At 37.3% G+C, this 21,728-nt stretch overlaps 2 protein-coding genes across 2 annotated transcripts; both read right to left on the bottom strand.

Moving 5' to 3' along the window:
• Positions 1–531: 531 nt before the first annotated feature.
• Positions 532–6,514, bottom strand: dolpp1 (dolichyldiphosphatase 1). Its single transcript, XM_030150412.1, has 8 exons — positions 6,404–6,514; positions 5,593–5,693; positions 5,364–5,448; positions 4,957–5,056; positions 4,026–4,124; positions 3,101–3,229; positions 2,869–2,958; positions 532–1,940 (listed from the first exon to the last, which is right to left on the bottom strand). Exons 1-8 carry the CDS (start codon positions 6,477–6,479, stop codon positions 1,904–1,906), a joined length of 717 nt encoding a protein of 238 aa, XP_030006272.1. The 5' UTR covers positions 6,480–6,514; the 3' UTR covers positions 532–1,903.
• Positions 6,515–11,216: 4,702 nt separating this feature from the next.
• Positions 11,217–21,424, bottom strand: LOC115429779 (mitoguardin 2-like). The gene is given in 18 exon segments (XM_030149492.1): positions 11,217–14,928; positions 14,931–14,958; positions 15,063–15,118; positions 15,121–15,178; positions 15,277–15,330; positions 15,424–15,558; positions 16,619–16,717; positions 17,087–17,173; positions 17,589–17,661; positions 17,770–17,882; positions 18,034–18,140; positions 18,335–18,496; positions 18,719–18,856; positions 18,947–19,067; positions 19,189–19,304; positions 19,883–20,093; positions 20,268–20,530; positions 21,325–21,424. Coding segments are annotated over 17 exon segments (1,824 nt in total). The 5' UTR covers positions 20,364–20,530; positions 21,325–21,424; the 3' UTR covers positions 11,217–14,758.
• Between the last annotated feature and the right edge of the window lie 304 nt (positions 21,425–21,728).

The raw sequence follows: 21,728 nt of genomic DNA on the forward strand, positions 1-21,728 counted from the left end.
ACAAACATTATTTAGATTTACCAAGTCCTGGCATATTAACATAGATGTACCGAAGTTAGAGATCAAAAATTAATGTACATACTTTTTTTTTGTACATTTACTTCATTTTGTTCATCAGCGCCATCTTTTTAGTAGTTTTTAAATTAACTTTTCAGTTAAATCAAATCAGGTTGCACAAGAAAATAGTATTGTGAAAAATGCAAAATTAGAAATTCTAAGTAACTGACTTTAAAGTTGGTAAAATAGATTTTTTTCAGCTTACCATATTTACATCTACTATTGATTTTTTTTTCCTTCTTAAAATGGTGAAAATTGAATCTACAAATGACTTAGTTCACATGTTCAACGTAACTTCATGTTTGAACAATCTTTAACCTGTTTTATTCATTTACAAATTATGCAGTTTCTACAATGCATCTTACTGACGTATAAAAGATATAATCCCTACTATCACATACAGTAATTGCTCAATAGCTACAGTAATACTTTGAAAGCAGAAAGATGCAGCCACAAAAGATGACACTTGACCCATTTTTTGTACATAAACACATCTTTATTCAGCCTGACATAGGTTACACATGGAAAAAACAAATTCTAAGAGAACTACTTCCCTTTGTGGAGCTAATGATATGACAGTTTTAAATCAGCTTCAGATCCCCACTTGACAGCTTTCATCATTAGCTGCCGTGGGCCATGAGGAATTAAGCATAATCACATGCTACGACTGACCCGAGGATTTTTTTTTCTTTTCTTTTCTTCAAAAACAATACAAAAAGAAAACATAATTCCTCAGCGGTCATTATGTATTTTGTCTCACTAAATGATATGGAATGTTGTCTTGGAAAATGCAGGTAAAAAGAAAACGTTCTCTGCAACAGCAGAAAACAAGATAAGATACTAAACAGTGAGAGACAGAAAAAAAAAAACAAAGAGATATAACTGTTTCCCAGAATTCTGTTCCCAGGCTGCTACTGTATGTGAGGCAATAAGAAAACACCGTCTCAGTCCATAGTGTGTTCAGCAACAAAAACAACTGAAACCCGCTGCTATGAGTCAGTCTCTCAATGGATAGGAGCGGAAAACACAGCCTCAACGCTCAATAGTTTATAAGGTACATTAAATTTACACTGCTTGCAAATTAGCTTTGGAGTCTAATATATTAGGACTGACAGTCATAGACACAAAGCAAAGACTGATGGGGGAAACCGGGGGCAGGGTCTTAACATTTAACTAGTGTTAGTTGTTTCCTTACTTGCAAATTTCACAAAGTGCAAATTTTCACGTATATTACATAATAACCAATTTAAGAAATTGTTCTTTATTCGTTATATAACAATGAAAAAAGATGGTTAATTCCACATAACCCTAATCCTAACCATAACCAACCCCCCCGTCCCCACACCTTCCCACCTGCTATCCATCAGAAGATTTTAAAAAAAGGAATCACTAAGTACATGCTGTAAGGACGCCCACCAATTTGTTTTAAAACTTGACCAAGGCCTCCTTTTGGGCCTTTTGAATCTCTTACAGTACACTGTTACTGTCAGCGTGCGTTTATAGTTAAAATATATATATTAATCTATCATTAAATAGTATGCCTCTTGCACAGTCTTGCATGCATTGGAGAGCATTTTGGGCAAGCTGTACAAGAAGGAGAGGCGTGTGGACGGACTTGCTCAGGCTATAGGCTCCGGGCCAGGTCCAGGCACTCTTTCGCCACCTGTAAACGGTTTTGCCCTTTACTCCTTGCAACCACGTCAGTCCAAAAGATGGATCTCCAGTGTGTTTTTCAATGTTTTTTTTTGTTTATTTTTTTTTTTATTAACATTTGTGTTTTGTGTGCATGAATGTGTATGTGCATGTGTGTGGTCCTAAACTCAGTTTCACAAGAGTACTGTGCAGATCACTGAAGTTTTGTTCCAAGCTTTCTTTGTCTGTTCCTAAGAAAAAGAAGACAATACCTGGATTAGGCAAAAAAACAGCCTAAAACCTGTTATGGTACTAATTTACAATAAGATGATTTTTAGAATGACTTTAGAAGTTTAAAATGTTATAATTTAACAGATGAATTATATAGACTTTATGCACATTAGTAAGATATCATAACGCATTACAGAACAAGGATTATTGTGACCTGTTTGTTGCCAAATAGTGAGTTCATGTGAACGTCACTGTGAACTCAGATCAGATGGGTTACTGATCTGTCCTTTATCAACAGTATTTAAGCTTCTCAACTTCATTTGACATTTATTACTAGGTTGCTACAATTTACTATCATCATCAGAAATATTCAAATTTAATTTAACATCAAATTAATGTATTTACAAAAATGTACAAATGGGTGTCCTGTCTGATCATGTGCCACCACTTGTCATTCACATTCAAGTTCTGTGTAAATTCAGTTAGTACTTATTTGATCTTAGTATTTTCCTGTATTTCTCCAGTGATGTTGCTGACAATAAATGAGCATTGACAAGAAATGATGGATAATTTCAGCTCTGTTATAAACAATGTATATTCTAGAAACACTTAGCATGCTAGCAATTAGCACCCTAATGAGCGGTAAATGAACATGAGTATTCTGCTTCATAACTCGACTGATCATGGATCCACTACTATTGTGTAATAAACATCATGAGAGCAGTGGCTGTGCAAACACGAACAAGGTTCATAGCTATGGTTGTGAGTTCCCTTTTGAAGGTTATAAATAATAATACCTAAGTTAGGAAATGGTATAACATGCTGAGTGACAAAGTGCACTCTTGTAACAGAATCTGCCCTGCCAAATAGTGACCCTGAAATAATGTATTAAAATTATTTTCAAACTAATATTTAGTATTTACTACTGAATGACAGGTGTCCTCTTACCTTGCCTCTGATCTGGTCACTGTGTACTCGAACCATAAGATGTTGGGGATCAGGCTTGTGTCTCGCACCAGGAAGTACTCTGATATTGGCCTTTCAAAGGTCATGGGATAGAAAAAATAAGGAAAGATTAGTAAACGTGTGATAAGACAGTTATAGAAGAATTCAGACAGTGAATGAAATTATCTTCCCCAGTGACATGAGAAAGAAGCAGTGAAATGAGAACAGTTCTTACCACGCTGCTATTTTGGGGAATAATGGTGTCAGCACCTCTTGTGTGAAGAAGAACCAGATTATACCGATCGTACTACCAGCCACTCCGCCATAGAAAACCTGGCTCCAGGTGTGATACAACAGGTAGACCCTGAAAGTAATGAGGAACAACACAGTGCTGAACCAAACACCAACAATACAACACGCTTACAACAATAAGTACACACAAAAAAAGTCAGAGACATACACAGGTAGATGATGCGTTCAATCAAATGTCACTACTGCTGCTGCCACACTGCCCATACAGGCAAACACAGGAGATGCATTTTTTCTGGATTAAAGGCATTACGCACAACATTTGCATTTTCCAATTATCGCAAATGACTTGGTTGACATTCCAGGATGTTTGATATAAATGCTTCATAAATTTCTATACAATAACTGCACATTTTTAAGTATTCAAAGGCAGTAACAAGCTCCTAACTGTGACAGATTTTGACAGATATGAGAATATGGCAACAAAAAGTTCCATAATAACTTCATCATTTGCTGGGAGTTGAGTTTTAACCCACCTGATGAACCCGTAACTAATATTTTACCTCCTTTTGCGCAATTATCTCCAGGGGGAAAAAATGCTCTTTACACGCAAAATATTTCATTATGTTCACATTCACAAAAGCAATGCGTCTGTCGACACATCATCATTGTTGTTTTAATGACAAAATATCCACGTCATTATATTCCACCTATTTTACAAACAGCTGAAGTGTTTATGATGTATTCACATAATGAGCGCGGTACAGGATGAGAATGAACTATTTATAATGACCAGACCTGTACCCTTCATTCTCCTGGAAAATAATGAACATACGGCCTAATTTTAGAACTCAGAGGATTAATCTATTCTTTAACTGCAGCAGATTTTAGAGCAGAAGTCTGTCCCTTACCTGCTGTATGAGACTGATAAGGCAATGCCCAACAGGATGATGGACAGTATGTGTCTCCATAGTAGGTCCACACATCGAGCATTGTTTGTTTGATGCATTCTGAAAAGATAGGAAAACATGAGTCTGCACTATGGCATCAATGTCATGTGTTGAAAAAAAATAAATAAAAATCTCAGAACTGATAAAGCATAGGAACTGCAAAGACATTCCTGTAATAGGTTTTCATGTTAAAATAATGTCCACGCAAGAATTTTAGCAAAAGTTGTATAGTCATTCTAACACACCTGTAACACACAATGCATGACCAAGAAGGTAGATAACACCACTGGACAACTTTTGCTAATTTGCTGAAATAGCGTGCCTGCTGTGAACATACTTAGTTGTAGCATGAAAAAATGCAGAATTTAACTGCAAAACAGCTGTTAACAGAGACAACAGAATTGCCTGTAATTCAGTTTCCATGACAAATTAATGGCTGGTAGTCAAGGCTGACATTTTGTTTCATTCCAGAGAAAAGGCACATGAAAGTTGTTGCAAAAAAAAAAAAAAAAATCAGGGAAAGGTATGTATTTACTGATGATCTACATTTGGATTTTCCAATTCAATTCTGGAGAGTTGGTGAGCAAATCATAATTCCCCAAAGCCTTTGTTTCTGTTAGTCCACATTATAACAAACCCCAAAGTTTTGAAAATAAAATGGGGCCAGGAAGCGTTTCAGTTTCAGGTCGATTAAAAGGCTAGAGTAGCGTGGACACTAGGTGTAAATGTAGCACAAACCCCTCACAATGTGGACAAAGCGTAATGTTACTGAGACAATGGAGAGTTTCTACTGTATAGATTACTGCACTTTGTTGTCCTTCTGAGAATTTGAGAGCTGTACCTTCCTACCCTTAAATGTCCCCAAGCAGAAAGAAAAAGAAAAACAACTCACCTTAAATAAAGGAAAAGAAAGAAGTAAACAACAAAGAACCAGATAAGCTGGGAATGACTGGAGGGCATCCCATACTCTGTGGGAACAGATGAATGAGCCCCTGCAGAAAGACAGGAACATTTACAGACTTGAATATTCATTTAAAATACAGATGCTCACTCTACTCTTTGTTTTTGTGTAAGAAAACACAAAATTTCAACAAGATAATAGTTTTAGATGCATAACAATAGAATAGCTTTAATCACAGCACAACCCAAAGACATTATGATCAGTCAGATAAGAGATTTCCTGCATCTGAACAACTGTTACGGTGTGTTAAAAGATATCCTGCTAACAGTAATGACCTTGGCAAACAGCCAGACCTACTCAAGTCTGTGTTTCAGTGAACTGCTTGTTCCTGCTCTCACCTGCACATGGGCGAGGCTCTCTGAGGATGTGCTTCAGCACCCAGTTCACCCCTTCATTTAGGACGATCCCACCAAAGAATGATATCTGGAAAACAGGTCAACAACACTTCAAACTCACCTGATTCAACATCATCCGTGATTAACCACCAGGAGTCACAGAAATCATTATGTCCTGTCACTAAATGTGACCCCGTTTCTGAAAACCCTGTTAAGAAAGTGCATAACTTACCGTGTGCAGTTCCCGTTTAAACACTATGAGAGTAACAAAACCCACAAGAATCGCTATGGGCAGGAGAGTGATGTAAGCCAGTACTTGCCCTGTGAGATCACCTAAAACAGGGACACAACACAGGCGTTAATGGGACAGACACCATAAGCCCTGGTATCAGCTAATATTTAAGTCCAAACATCACCTAGCATGTGAAATATACAACCCGGACGCGTCAAATATTTAACTATAGCTAAACGTAGTGAGGTGGTGCAGTATAGGCAAGGCTCTCTACCCCAAGCTATATTAATGGACAATATAATTTATTTAATTAATCTGAATCCTGCTCACTGCTATGTGTTTTACCCTAGTTGGACAAATCATTAACAGGCCAACGAGCTAACTAGATCGTTAGCTATAGCATTGACTCCATTCCTTTCAGGTGAAACTGCTAGATAGTTTCAGTACAGTCTTGAATACCATTTTGCTTCCCCGCCTGTTTAAAATTTCGTCTAATATTTTTAGCAGGACATATGATATTTACTAGCTCTTAAGTGACAAAAATATTGACGGAATTGAGACTGCTAGTAGGCTAGCTAGCCTTCATTGTGGCCATTGTAGGCGAGTGCGCATGCGTCGCTGTCTCACAATTTAGCAGCCCGGGTTACATTCCCTGCTGTGCAACGCGTTTTGCCGGAGCTCACAATTTGGCAATATCGCCGACGGCCGTGTACATTCAGTAGCGACAAAACACACGTACTATTCGAAATGAGAAAACGTCCGATGATTAGTAGAGTTCAGGTACTTTGACAACTATGTTAAATTGACTTACCCTCGGCAAACTCTACGTGTGTCAGAGATATGGACCGCCATTGAGGTGGTGCCGAGCACTGCTCTTGCATCGCCATCTTACCCGGACACAACCGGGCTGCCCCAGTGCCCCGCCCCAGACACGTGTCTGACCAATGGTGAGCGGAGCTGGGTGTTCAAACCGGCCCCGGCAGCAGAGCGACCGACCAATCACAGACACGCGGAGCCGATGAGATGTTTGGCCCATAGAGAAGAAATATTGAATGAAGAAAACAGAGGCAAAAGTCCAGCATTCAATATTAAAGGAGCGAACTGTGCTTCATTCAATAAATTGGATTTTTCATGATCCGTCAATTAATTTTGGTCTTTTGCATTTTTGATACTCACTATTTAGAGACTTTCCTGATCAGATTTGAATTTATTTATTTATTTATTTATTTATTTATTTATTTATTTATCACATCATAAAACAGCAAAAAAAAAAACAAAAAAAAAAAAACAAAAACAACAGTCAAACAAGTAACATCATTGTGCAGGAGAGGTTAGAAGCCAAAAAAGGCTTATATGAATACCTCCCTGGAAATGAACAATACAGTGAGAAAAAAAAAAAGAAACAACAAGGAAAAAAGAATTAACTAGAAAAGCACTCGGAGAGCGCAGACCTCCGCCAAGGCTGATCAGTGCCCCCCCCCCCCCCCCCCCCGTGGGCCCCCCCCACGCCAAGGAGGTTATGTTTTTGCCAGGGTTTGTTTGTTTGTCTGTCTGTTTGTCTGTCCGTTAGTGTGCAACATAACTCAAAAAGTTATGGACAGATTTTGATGAAATTTTCAGGGTTTGTTGGAGGTTAGAAGCCAAAAAAGGCTTATATGAATACCTCCCTGGAAATGAACAACACAATGAGAAAAAAAAAAAAAAAAGAAAGAAAAACAAATTAAAAATACAATGTAACTGAATTAATAAACTAAAGTTAAAAAATAAAAATAAATAAATAAAAATTCTTGTTCTCATAAAAACAGAATTTAACCTTGCCTTGTTAACAGAAAAAAAGTATGTTTAAAAAACTTGGTCAAAATTCACACACATTTAAGGTATCTCCTTCCAGCAGACTTCTTCATTTCTTCTTTTTTTAATTTCAGTCATCATACCATATAACTGTTTACAAAAACAGACTATTAACGCAACCATTATGCATCAGACTGTAATTTTTCATTTTTTTTTCTTTTTTTGTGATAAAAGAGAGTCTAAAAGTGTGTCCTCTTTTCTCTTTATTATTTATTTATTTATTTATCACATCATAAAACAGCAAAAAAAAAAAAAAAACAACAGTCAAACAAGTAACATCATTGTGCAGGAGAGGTTAGAAGCCAAAAAAGGCTTATATGAATACCTCCCTGGAAATGAACAATACAGTGAGAAAAAAAAAAGAAACAACAAGGAAAAAAGAATTAACTAGAAAAGCACTCGGAGAGCGCAGACCTCCGCCAAGGCTGATCAGTGCCCCCCCCCCCCGTGGGCCCCCCCACGCCAAGGAGGTTATGTTTTTGCCAGGGTTTGTTTGTTTGTTTGTCTGTCTGTTTGTCTGTCCGTTAGTGTGCAACATAACTCAAAAAGTTATGGACAGATTTTGATGAAATTTTCAGGGTTTGTTGGAGGTTAGAAGCCAAAAAAGGCTTATATGAATACCTCCCTGGAAATGAACAACACAATGAGAAAAAAAAAAAAAAAGAAAGAAAAACAAATTAAAAATACAATGTAACTGAATTAATAAACTAAAGTTAAAAAATAAAATAAATAAATAAAAATTCTTGTTCTCATAAAAACAGAATTTAACCTTGCCTTGTTAACAGAAAAAAAGTATGTTTAAAAAACTTGGTCAAAATTCACACACATTTAAGGTATCTCCTTCCAGCAGACTTCTTCATTTCTTCTTTTTTTAATTTCAGTCATCATACCATATAACTGTTTACAAAAACAGACTATTAACGCAACCATTATGCATCAGACTGTAATTTTTCATTTTTTTTTTCTTTTTTTGTGATAAAAGAGAGTCTAAAAGTGTGTCCTCTTTTCTCTTTATTATTTATTTATTTATTTATCACATCATAAAACAGCAAAACATTAAAAAAAAAAAAACAAAAAAAAAAAACATTCAAACAAGTAACATCATTGTGCAGGAGAGGATAGAATCCAAAAACGGCTTATATGAATACCTCCCTGGAAATGAACAATACACAGAGAAAAAAAAAAAGAAAAAAACAACTAAAAATACAATATAACTGAATTAATAAACTAAAGTAAAAAAAAAAAAAAAAAAAAAATTCTTGTTCACATAAAAACAGAATTTAACCTTGCCTTGTTAACAGAAAAAAGTATGTTTAAAAAAGTTGGTCAAAATTCACACACACTCAAGCTATCTCCTTCCAGCAGACTTCTTCATTCCTTCTTTTTTTTAATTTCAGCCATCATATCATATAACTGTCTACAAAAACAGACTATTAACACAACCATTATACATCAGACTTTAATCTTTTTTTTTTTTCGTGATAAAAGACAGTCTAACTTTGTGCCCCTTTTTCTCTTTATTTTATTTTATTTTATTTTATTTTATTTTATTTTATTTTATTTTATTTTATTTTATTTATTTACCTTCTCTTTGAGCCTTTGGGTGGGTGAGTAGATGGGCTTTGATGTTTGTGTGTTGTTCTGCCTTGGACTAGTTCATAAGTCCTATGCTGATTCAGAGGCTTATTTGAAAATTGAAACATAAAGTCTTAAAGGAAAAAAAACTCTCTCTCTCTCTCACACACACACTTTTTATTTTCAAAAGAGCATTAAAATGAATGAAAGAAAAGGTTTTTCTCAGCTCAGTCTAGATGAGTTATAAATGGGACACTTGCCAGTCGCAGCCTATACTGATGAGTAATGTTAACACCACTGGTCAACAGTCTAATAATGATAACATACATACAAAAAACAATATATTTAGTTCTCCACTGTGAAGCTTCTCTTTGCTCAGGAAAAATGAATTTAACTTGCTTCAATACTGTCCACTTTGTTCACTCCCTGTCCACCTGGCATACATTCAGTATCTCCTCTGCGTTTATTAATGGCTTTCATGAGGCAGTCACAGACCTCAAGCATCATCATGTTTTCATTCCCTCAACTGTAAAAGAGTGAACAACTGAACAATCCAGTTTAGCAAAAAAGAATTAGACAAAGGTGATGTCATATCATAGCTTTGTTTTTCATTCTGTTCTACCAGCTGGGAACCCAATAAAAAGAGGTCAGTGACCCAGTTTGGATCCTGACCCAAAGTTTTGGACAATCCAGCAGAGAGCAGAACAACTCAGAGCAAGTAGAAGTGACAGAGCCTGGGTACCGACCAACAAACACAGCACAAAAAACATACGTCCACTGGGTTCTGTCTAGCTCACATTAAGTTAGTGATGAGTAGGAAGTGAGCAAACCTGCAAAACAGGATGCACAAAGTAAACAGCAGAACCTGAACTACCGCCATCTATAACTATAGGCATAAGAGGATGAAATGGCTGAGGTGTGTATCTTTCATGTCAGAGTGCTTCATGCACTTCTATAAATATAAAATGAGAAATTCCCTCTGAAGTACAGTCACATGTGCATATGGTGGGACTACTTAATATATAGGCCTACAGTATGTTTTTGATTAAATATTCTGCACATAAGACATTGTTACAAAGACAGAATAATGAGCAACCGCTGCTAGTTTTCAGTGACTGACCCACTGTCTTCATGCCTTTCTGTACTTTGTCAATGTATGGTTAAAAAGCAGCCAAATATTAAAAAAACAACCCAAAAAAAATCCAATATGACCCTTATCTTCAGGTGCAAAGTGAAGTATGAATGCAGGAGCAAAGTTGTTTCCTTAACGAGCCAGATATTCAAAGGAAAGGCTTTCAATGTGTGCTAATGAAAGAATTATAATGGCAGAGATTAATATAATGTAGTGCAGGGTGTTTGCCCCCTTGTGGACAATACTGATATTACAGCCAACATTTAATTACACTGGGTTACAAAAAAAAAGTTTTTTGCAAGTTGTCTAGGTTTTTTCAACTGAATTAGGACCATTTTGCACCGCTAAATCCAAAAATGACATCTGTTTTTCTCAATCAGTTCAGGGTTTTTTTGCTAATTTGATTTTGAAAAATTTGATCTCCTCACAAAATTGATTACATTTTTGTGACTTTATCAGCTGATTTTTTATATAGTTCTCACCCAAAATAGGTTTTAAGAGAAAAAAAAATCATTTTCTAACAGGATGTATTTATTATTTATTATGTATTCACTGCAGATGTAGCAGAATACATCAGGCTTATTTTTGCAAGATCTTCTAGTCGAAGCCATTTCATTCACCTGTAATATTAAAAAAAACAATCATAAATTGTCAAAAGCAAAATCTTCAGAACTCATTTATTGCAAGAAATATGAAAGAATTTTGTATCATATGATGTGAAAATGCCCATAAATGTAAGCAAAAATGTTAAAAAGCCAATATGTAGCATAGTTCAGAAAGTTGACCTGATTGAGCAAAATTAATGTGATTTTTGGATTCAGCACACCAAAATTATCCCAAATCAGCTCAAAAAACTTAAACAATAAATTTGTTGTTGACCATTGTTATTCATGAAAATAAAAAGGCAGTTTCTCCATTTTACTCACCAATATACACTCTTTAATGTCACACTGCGCTTTTACTTAATGATCACTTATTAAATATTACTCTACTGCGGTAACAAAATAATTTTGTCCAGAAGGAAAGTTTAATTCCTGGGTTGAAAATAAAACAAAGAAACACATCGTGATTTGGGAAAAGGCATAATGAACAGATTTTAATAACAAAAAATAACATTTTATATGGAAAAATCAAATCATCGTACAGTTTGTGCTGGCATAAATCCACAATAGAAAAGAGACAAAAGGCATGAGTAGGACACTTGTAATGTACAGCAAAAAACCTTCACAAAAAATCCTTTCTTCATTTTGGCCATCTGAGATCCCTGAAAAACTCTAACCTATTGAAATTACGCTAAGAAAGAGAGTCAATGCCTTGATAACATACAGGTTGAAATGATTAAATCCCGAAATATTTCCTTTAAAAGTGTTTCTAATTGGGATTTATTTAGATTCTAGCTGGGGCTGAGCTTGCGTCTAAATGCTTTAGGGCTATATTGTTTGATGCTTTTCAGAGAATCTACACTTTTAAACATGCAGTGATGCAAAGTCTGATGGAGGGAGTTCCTTTTTCTGATCACAGGACATCATACATACAAAAGCAGACCAATTTAAAACTCAAGATTAACTATTATCAGCATTTTGCTATTAGAAATAGTTGCATCAACCTGCAAGACACATACTGTTGCATATATGCTTGAAGCTCTACACTAACAGGACTAAAACACAGGTGAAAAAGGATTAAAAGCAGTTCATCGGGGTTGGACCACAAAGCAGTAACATTACATTTGAACCTGAAATGATGACGGATATAACAAAGACCTGTGATAGTTATCAGAATAAAACTATTTAAGTATTATAGTGATCTGGGAAAGATAAGTTTCTCTTCTGTACATTTTTTAAAGTTCTCTACTATGAATAATACATCAGTCAAATAATGATAACAGTGATTGTACAGTCAAATGGCTTATTTAAAAAAAAGAAAGAGAAGAAAAGAAAGGGGTCTGGGACATTCCTGTATCTGTAGTTTCTGATAAAGTGCAAATTGCTTAAAAAAATAAAGCTGCACATTGGTAGTTTCTGTAAAGGCCCTTTTCTTTTTGTTTTTTTTTTTACTGTTGGACTTGGATCATCTTTGACAAAAATATTCCTATAGCGCCAAAAACAAAAAGAAAAAGAAAGAGAAATAAATAAATGTTCTGCATGTCAGAGACGTGTTGTAACATGAGCAAGCCTATCAAGATCACAGAACACATCTGTAGGATTCTGGGTAACAAAAAGCAGTCCTCTGTCTGTTTGCATGCACAGCGACTAGATTCAAAATGCCTTGAACTGCACATACATATAGTATTAACGTCTGCTTTTGTCAAGGACAAATATTCCTTATTTCATTAAGACGATCCACTTTGGACATTTCCTGTATCGCTTAAAATACGCCTGTACAGTAGTCATCTTTGTTTATGCTGCCGAGAAAACAAATGAACAAAACTCCACTTATCTTGGCTCAGAGGTAATCAGTGCACTTACTACGCAAGTTACAGTCTGGCTGTACAGTGTCCCACCTCACAATAGCACTTCATGTAATCAGAAAAATGAAAAAAAAAAAAAAAACATCCTTGCTATGACTACATGGCACCGTTTCAGTTACTGTTGGGACGCTCTTCAATTCTGTCAGTACTGTGATGAAAAATGCCCATGTGTCCATAATCAAAGAAAATGAACAGAAACTCAACAGAAAGCATTGTCTTATATCCCGTTATACCCACTGATGCTCTAGAAGTCACTGGGTATAGAGTGCGAGCAGACTTAGTAGTCTGTATTTAGATTATTCTGCCTAAAAGATTTACTCTAATATTTGAATCAAGTCTTATAAAGTTGTATAATGTGATTAAAAAATTAAAGCAACTGGGCTGAAACAGCACTGTAAGAATGGTATTTGCTGTTTAAAGCCTCACAGGGTAATGCGTTACCCATTATATACTCATTGTCACGGCTTTTATAACTGTGGATGAGTCTAGAACTTGTATTACTGTCATCTCTGTGAAGATGTTTTAACACTGAAGTGAGCAAACGCTTTGCAATTCAAGTTAAAAAAAAAAAAAAATCAAGAAAGGGGCAGTAACTGTAGTTTGAGGATCAGAGGAATGGGAATTATAACCCTTGAACTGCCTGATGAAAGATTCAGTGTGATATTTAGTGGCATCTAGTGGTAAAACTGAAGATTACATCTATACATACCCTGTTCTATAGAGACAAATCACTCATCTACTAAAGTTTTGAAAAGTTGCAAAAACTAAAAATGGAAATAATGCATTACTATAACCTGGTTTGAGAGCCAAGTAGGCTGATGTGTCACCAGCAGGTGGCACTGTTGGTTTATATCACACTTGGATCTAATAGACAGTGGAGACAGAACATTTAGTTGTTTTCTGTCTAAAATAGCTATGATGCCCCTTTTCCATGAATGCTGGAATAATTTGGTTTCTTCATCAGTCCCACATGACATGTTTTCCACTTTTTCCAGACTACCTGGGATGATGTAGCAAACAGTTGATCAGTCAGCTGGTCAATCACTTGAGTTGTTTGCTACATCAGAATTCATCAGAAAAAAAAGTGTTTCAATTTCCTCTATGTGCATTTACTTTCATGAAAATAAAGGCAAAAACCACCTCAAGTTAAGTGAAAAAAAGTGCTGCTGTTTCTTTAAACATTTTCCAAAGTGAAAGTGACTTAAGGGGTTATTGACTCTGGTCCACACTCATATTAGGTGAGAGTAATGCACCTTAATACACGATCACACCTGCTGGAAAATGTTAAGATGAAGAGGAATTATGAGCTGCTGAAGAAACAGTACATTGAGGACTCCATGAAAAGTGAATATCAACAGCTCATTCTCAGCAGTTCTTATTTTCAAGTGATTATACACTAATAAAAACATATTTATGAGTATTATTTTCAATTTCTGCAACTAGATCCTCCTAAATATTACACACTGAATAGTTAAATCAAAATCAGAATTAAAATCGCCAGTCAAATACATAATTTCCTTCATCGAGCACCAAAAGTCTTCAGTTGGCCAACACTCACAAAAATGATAATGAATTTAATAAATATCCTTCCCCCTTTCATATAAAATATACAAATGCACAAATATCACCTCCACACTCAGAATAATGAAGACTGTGGTATTCAACCGGGTTGCAGAGGTGATAAATGGAAGGTTCTGATTCTGAGGCAACTCGACTAATGTGGTGTTTAGCGTAGAAAGCCCAGTGATCTGTCAGTGTACGATAGGTATGATTTTAAGAAGTATCAGTGTTAACCAGCAAGACAGACAAGTCCCAACACGCCTGAAATTACACAAATACAATAGGCGCTCTCAACGCAGCAGCCAATAATAAGAGAGCAAGCGAGGGGTGTTATCTGAGAGTTTGTCTCCTTTACCAGTGACACTGTGGGTCTGATGAAAATACGTTATCCTTGGAAACAGCAGATGACAGATGAAGGATTGATGCTGGTACTCTGTGTGCCACAGGAACATGGTTCACTCCGTTCATAAAAGGATGCTACTGCTGCAACATCCGTGCCTTTCCCCGCCTTCTTGTCACCCCCCACCCATGTTTTCAGTTTGCACGAGCCCAAACAACTGGCCATGTGGACACCAGTCATCCTAGTGGAGCCCTGAGGATCCCTCTGTGTCTCTGGGCAGGGCTCCGTTAAGCTCTAGAAGACCATCGATTCCCAGATACCCCAGCAGAATCTCACTGCGGCGGTGGGACAGGTTCAGGATGTCCTCAGCCAGACACTGAGTAGAGGTGAAGCGGACTTTGTCATGATCAACATATCCTTAAGGTACTGAACGATTTGTTGCTGCAGATGAGAAAAAAAAGAGAGATGATTGGTTATTTTCTTTTTTCTTTCAAGTGTAATTTATATGGACCGTTAATGAATTACACTGGAACTGCATGCCTCACCTTGAAGATAGTGCACACTTCACTTAAGTGCTGCCTCGGTCCTAAAAACCCAAAGCTAAAACTGGGCTCACATGTTCTGATATGGCATAGAAGTGGGAGATAAAACCATCAGGGACCTAGCAGGAGTATGAAGAGAAACAAATGTTGAAAAAAAAAAAAAACACATTTGGAGAAACAAATGAACTGTTCAGTTTTAAATTTTGTTGAAGCTCACCATGAGAAGACGCCTCTTGGCTTTTAAGACAGACCAACACGCAGTGGCCAGAGCCTAACGAAATAACAGAACTGTAAGTATAGGAGCTTGGAACAAACCCCAATGTGATAAAGGTATTTCTGTGTGAATGGGTGTATTTTAACTAACCGTCTCTTTAAAGCTGTCAGACAACCAGCGGTTCCTTAACACAGCTACCACAGAGGATGGGGGGCTCTCCAGGTCTTCAAATGCATCCATCAGGATAAAGTCCAAGACTATGTCAAAGAAGTTCATGCACACCACCTGCAGAGATAGAGTTATATCAAAAGGAACGGTTTAATTTACTACAACGGTACCTTGACTTACGAGTTTACTTCGTTCCATGACTGAGCTCATAACTCAATTTGCTCGTATATCAAATCAGTATTCGCATTGAAATAAATTAAAATGCAACAAATCCATTCCAGCCCCGTAAGTCAAAATATGTCAAGATAATGTCTGGCATATCCAAAACATATTTCTAATCTATATATGTTCTGGACGACCTCTTTTCACCTCTTCCAGATACACGGCAAAGCGTTTCAGCACCTCCACTCTGGACAGCGACCGAACTTTGTTGTGTGGCAGGAGAGAATACCTGTAATATCTAATTGAACCTAATATCAAAAACTAAAACTAAAAAACTAACAAACTAAAATAATATAAGTTTAAACTAAATACTCAGTAATTTTCCAACGCCACAGGAAGCCTCAGCAGAAAGATGAAAGAGCCTCATGTAGCCCCGGAGCTGCCTGGTAGGATATATAAAAATGGGGTTGACAGGAGGAACCCGTCAGTACTCCTCAAGATGATGAGCAGAGACATGGAGGATCTGGCACCAGGATGCCTACTAGCTGTGCTCCAACATTTTCCTTTTTATTGGCTACGATGACTAGCAGCAGTGTATCTGAAGCTCGCTCATAACTAGGATTTTGACTCACAACTCAAAGCAAAAAAATAAAAATAAATAAATAAATCACGTAAGTGACGGCTTGTAACTTGGAAAACTTGTAAGTTGGTGCACTCCTAAGTCAAGGTACCACTGTACTTGGTTATGTACAGCATGACCCAACTGTTGGCTGGACATCAATTAAAATTTAATTCAGGCTAGTAACTAGGCATTTTGAATTTGTGTAAGAGCATGCCCACAAATAAACTGATCGACATGTATGCCATTGGGCTGATGAGTAATATCAACAAATTAGAAGAAAACCTTTGCAAGGTTTCAGTTAGTTTTACAGATTTTAATTTAATCATTAGTGACATGCATTCAGCAAAGCACAGGCAACAAGCTGAAAAACCAAATGACGAGAACATTACTCACCCCTCGGCCGTCCAGCTCCATCTTAGTGATGGGCCAGGTTTCCTCTCTCTGAGTGTACAGCAGCATGTCCTCATAACTCTCTAGGAAGGCTTTTGGACTCTGTGTTAAAGGAAAAAACAAAAGGATCAATAAGGAACATGTTAAAGGGTGTCCCGTTTGTTTGAATTAAAATGTATGATTACAGTCATTACATATACTATATAATCCACATCCATTTGTATGGTTAATAAGAAAAATGCACAGATGAGGGCCCATTTTGAAATGGATTCTGAAACACTGAATCTAAAATTTTATAAACATACAACCAAAATGAATAAAAATGTGGTGTTAAAATGTAGGAAAGGACAGAGCTTTACTCTGCAAATATCAAACAAACGTATGACCTTGCAGTCCTTTGTGATTGTATTGAACAGTACAACATTGCAATTCAATTTACTGTGCAGTGGTTAAGGTAAACTGATGTTTTACCTTGTTTGCTTTGACCATCAACCCAGCAATCATCTGCTTTCCAGTCTCCATGAAGAATGTACGGTGAGTTTCATCCAATAACAGAACCTGTAAGAAAAAAAAATTACGGATTTCTACTAAAGTCTGAATATGTTTCTTTATCACACTGTTAGATGATGAAAACCACGTCCTGAATGACCTTCTTACTCTTTAGTAACAATCCTTCAGGGAACATTTTTTATAAAGTATTTCTGAGATTTGGGCTGCAGACAGTGCTTTCATTAAGAGGTCACCCAAATGTTTGCAATCATGGCAGCATGCAATAGATATTTTATATGTAATTACTAGTGCTGTAAAATACTGTGCAGATGAAGACAGTTTTGCACCAATCAAGGGTCAAGAATAAAATATTTTAAAGCAAGAGGATTGACCCTTCCTTTTTCAGGTAGGTTTCCACATTAACTCACAAAAGGACATCTTATCACAGTCATTTTCGCAATGCAAACAAAAAGGTCGAACAAACCTGGAATGCTTGTCTCACACAGTGAAGCTTGGCAAGGAAATCTTGGTCACTATAACATTCAAGTAATTCAGTCCTGGTGAAGGGAGAGGAGTATAAAACTTAATAAAACCTTCTGCTGCTCTTGGAGTATTTCAGATCTGTAGACTTTAGTATCTGGATGAAGACTTTATGCTTTAGTTACCTTAGAGACCTGTAGGCTACTTTACTCTCATGCACTAGAGCCAAGGCCTCCTCATAAAGCGCTGCCGGCCTCAGTGGCTGGTAGACCTCATCTAGAGTCATGGCATCAAACAACTACACAGACATAAAACACACAGATCTTTGTGCACAGTTCATGTACTACACAAAAACAGCATTTGCATCTGTAAGACATTTCAGTATATTATTAGTATATTTCCAATACAGAAACTCTAGTAGGGTCTGGAAATCAGTGATCTTATCTAACCTCTGCAGCCGAGAAGAAGGAGTCGTCAGAGGTAACAGTAGTAGCATCATCATCTTGCAGTCTGTGGAAACTCTCCACTTGAGGCAGGATAAGGGTTCCTTCACTTTCTGCCAAATGAACACACACCACAAACAAACTGACACCTTGTGCAAGAATGAAAATCACAAGTTTTCAAGTTCTTTTTGCCATGCAGCTCTCTCTAGTTCTCCCTCCAACGTAAGTCAATGATCAGAATTTCTTTCCTCTTCACGGTTCTTGTGTCTGAGTTTCCTGTATCCACTAAGAAAACCTGCTGTCTTACCAAAGTCTGCCAGTACGCTGTCTGTTGGGATGCTACTGCCAAAATCCTCCTGTAGATGATATGCCCTGTGCAGTAGGGTTTCTAACTTCTCAGCAAAGACTTTATTACGGTCTTCAACCTATAAGCGAAGAGGGAAAAACAATACAAGGGATCTGAGATGTTCTAATATCATTTTAGGGGGAATGGGCGAGCGAATGAATAATGGATCAATAATGTAAAGCGCTTTGGGTGTCTAGAAAAGCACTATATAAAATCCAATCCATTATTATTATTTATATACATGATTCAATTACTATATAAACATGCCAAATGCACTAATATTGTACTTGTATAATTCTGTACATGGACTAAACAGTAGTCATATTCTTTCTAGGAGTCTGTTACTATACAACAGTTACCTTGGAAACATCTGCACACATTGCCCCTGCAATGCAAGGCTGTTGCTGGAGGACGAGTGAGTGTGGTGCCGTATGTTCAGAGCCTGTTCCCATTTTTGCAAAGCTTCCTCAAACAGCTCCATCCCTTTTGGAAAAATAATGCTGTAATCTGACCATACTGACAAGCCAGAACTGAACAAGGGCAAGTGTGACTTTACAGTACGTGTCTGCTTACCCATTAGATAAAGATTCTCTGCATTTGCGTCTTCTACAGCCCCCGACTCTTCTACGACCGGTTCTGCCTCCCAGGGTGTAGATGGATTTGCAGACTGATTTGGAGAGCTTGGAACCCGCATCTGCTCCAGACAAAACAAACAAATGAACAAAACACAGTTCCAACATCCATCAAAAATTTTACCAGGGGTATAATACAATCTAACAACAAAAAAATATGGAAAAAAAACTTTTAGAACTAACAGATGCCAGGCTGTGTGAGGAACTTGAATGTTTACTCGGTGCCAGGGAAGAAATCCCACTCATGGTGTCATTGCTCCGAGTGCTAGGACTCATCATCTGTCGCCCTGTGAGTGGCCCTATACAGAGGAAGACATTCTCTTGTTAGCATGTTTTTTTAAGAGCTGTAACAGTACATTATATTTACAATATGTCCAAAGCAATGGTAGAAGCGACAATAAATCATCTTTCCTTGGCAGTGAACTGAGTTATTTGACTTTGTTTTAAAATCATTTTGAACCTTCCCATTCTGATGCTGATGTTGATTAAGCCATTACACATTATTCTACATCATTAAATCATCTAAAGCTCATCATCTTTCATCTCATCTATATTGCATTACTATGTATGTAGCATTTTACTACTGTAGATGTTTAAGGTTGGGCTTTTTATAACTGTTTTGTATACTTATACTTCATATACTATTTGCATTACAGCAATGTATAAGATTTTGTAGGATCATCATATCCTCAAAGCACCTCTTTTCTGCTACAGTTACATACCTCTGAAAAGACAACTTTTCATGAGTTTGTTGATCCAAGAGGTGCTTTAAGGAGTTTACTGAGCTAAAGATGAATGATATGTCTCAACCTATAAAGTCACACTAAGATTCCACTACTGTTCTAATGTGGCTGGTGTTAAATGATGGTATGCACACCTCTCTTTAGTGATGAAGGCCTTCCTGTTTTAATCAGCACCTCAGGAATTCCTACAGTCTTCTGGCCATCCTTCCCCCGAGTTGTCTGTTTTCTTTTTCTCCCTCGCCTCTTCAACTGATGAGCTGTCAAAGCCAGTGCCACACTGCCCAGCGCTGTGGCAAACAGCACCTTCTTTAGGCTTGGAGTAAGCCGTAGCTGAGAAAATATAGACTGAAAGCAGGAGAAACAGTGAGAATAGAGGTAAGGATGACTATCAACATAAGAATTTAGTCAAAACATGTTCCTTTTATTTGTATTTGTATGTATGTCCATCTGTCTATCCATGGGCTACATGCAAATGTTACAAGATGCAAAACTTAACGGTGCATGAGCACAGAGGTTTACCTGTCCAAAGGTGGAATAGAGAAACACCGGTATCTCTGCTACAGTCATGGCCAAAGCCTGAGCGATGGACATCCCGTCTGCTCGTTTCATGGACATCTCAGGAATCAGAAATCCAAGCTCCTTGACTTTTGTTCAGCTACAAAAAGGCGTTCTTTCTGTTCTGAGGTCAGCCAGCTCAGGGCTTGCTGAGGAGCTGTCTGCCCTCATTCACTCCTGAACTTGTACTCCACATTGATCCAATGCCTCACTGAAGTTTTATTGTCCTACAGATAAGACAAACATTTTGTAAATCACCTTAGCATACTCTTCATTTCTACGTCAAAGGACCACAGCTATACACACTATTACCAGACAGTTCTACAGTTGACTTTTGGTGAAACCCCTTTAGGTATTTAATTACACTGCAAACGTTCATGGTTTAAGCTTGCATTAACTGTTAAGTAGTAGAGCAACTTGACTAGCTGCCAGCTTCTTAACTATCTGCACAGTCTGGTATGTAGCCAGAAGTGGAGCCTATCCACAACTACAGAAAATGACAGGCAGCAGGTGAACTACAGCTAGCGTGGTAGACTTACTTCATCCCAAAATGCCTAACCTAACTTTACAGATTATGCTAACATGTGACAAAAGGAATTACTCTTTCTTACAGACGGGACAAAATTAATAATGAGAAATAAGCTGTGGCTTGAAACAGACCTGACTCTATACAGGACACAGCAAGCTAACTGGTTAGCAGTTAAGGCCCTGAATGGACCCTGTCAACATTTTACTAATTTTTGCATCATAATTGTAAAGCAAGTCTGAAGTCTGTGACATTTTTGTTAATGACTGGCCAAATTTAACAGAAAAAAAACAGGCAACAGTCCTCACAGTCGAGCCAGTTAACATTAGCTAGCGCAGTAGCTAGCCTAGCACTGTCTGATCTGCCAGCATCGCATCACAACATCACCGGGTCAACAGGACATAAGCTTTTAAAGGTGACACCTAACGGGCTACAGACACGCAGTACAAATCTCATCACCGACACAACTAATAGCATAATCCCCAACATACGTACTTACCGTCGGCATCCAAGGCGTCAGGAAAGGACATTCCCGTGTCACAGACAGTGATAAACCACACACTAGCGTTTGGCTGGGGGGCGGTGTTTTATTAACGTAGAATATTGACACCGCCATTGACCAATGACTGACGGCGCATGGAAGGCTGTTTCATTTGTTAGCCAATTGGAATGAAGGTAGGCGGGAGAATGGTGTTAAAGGTCCAATCAGGTCGAAGATCATAAAGCACTGTACCTGACCGGATACAGAAGAGAAAGTTGACACAAGGTTTAAAATAATGATATATTTAAAAGAAAATTAAGTTAGTCATGTAAGTATTTGCATCAGATTAAATCTGACTAAATATCAGGTTCCTGTACAGCCACTTTTTGATCCTAGAAAGTGAAAGTTTGGTCAGGAT

Source organism: Sphaeramia orbicularis, chromosome 12 (genome assembly GCF_902148855.1).
Source record: "Sphaeramia orbicularis chromosome 12, fSphaOr1.1, whole genome shotgun sequence".
Classification (NCBI taxonomy): domain Eukaryota; kingdom Metazoa; phylum Chordata; class Actinopteri; order Kurtiformes; family Apogonidae; genus Sphaeramia; species Sphaeramia orbicularis.

Excerpts from the sequence above, each read along its gene's own strand:
- dolpp1 (XM_030150412.1), bottom strand. The coding sequence starts at position 6,479 with ATGGCGATGCAAGAGCAGTGCTCGGCACCACCTCAATGGCGGTCCATA. Across the intron at positions 4,125-4,956 it reads TTTCTTTTCCTTTATTTAAG|AATGCATCAAACAAACAATG; the intron begins GTGAGTTGTTTT and ends CTATCTTTTCAG. Across the intron at positions 2,959-3,100 it reads TTCCCCAAAATAGCAGCGTG|GCCAATATCAGAGTACTTCC; the intron begins GTAAGAACTGTT and ends GACCTTTGAAAG.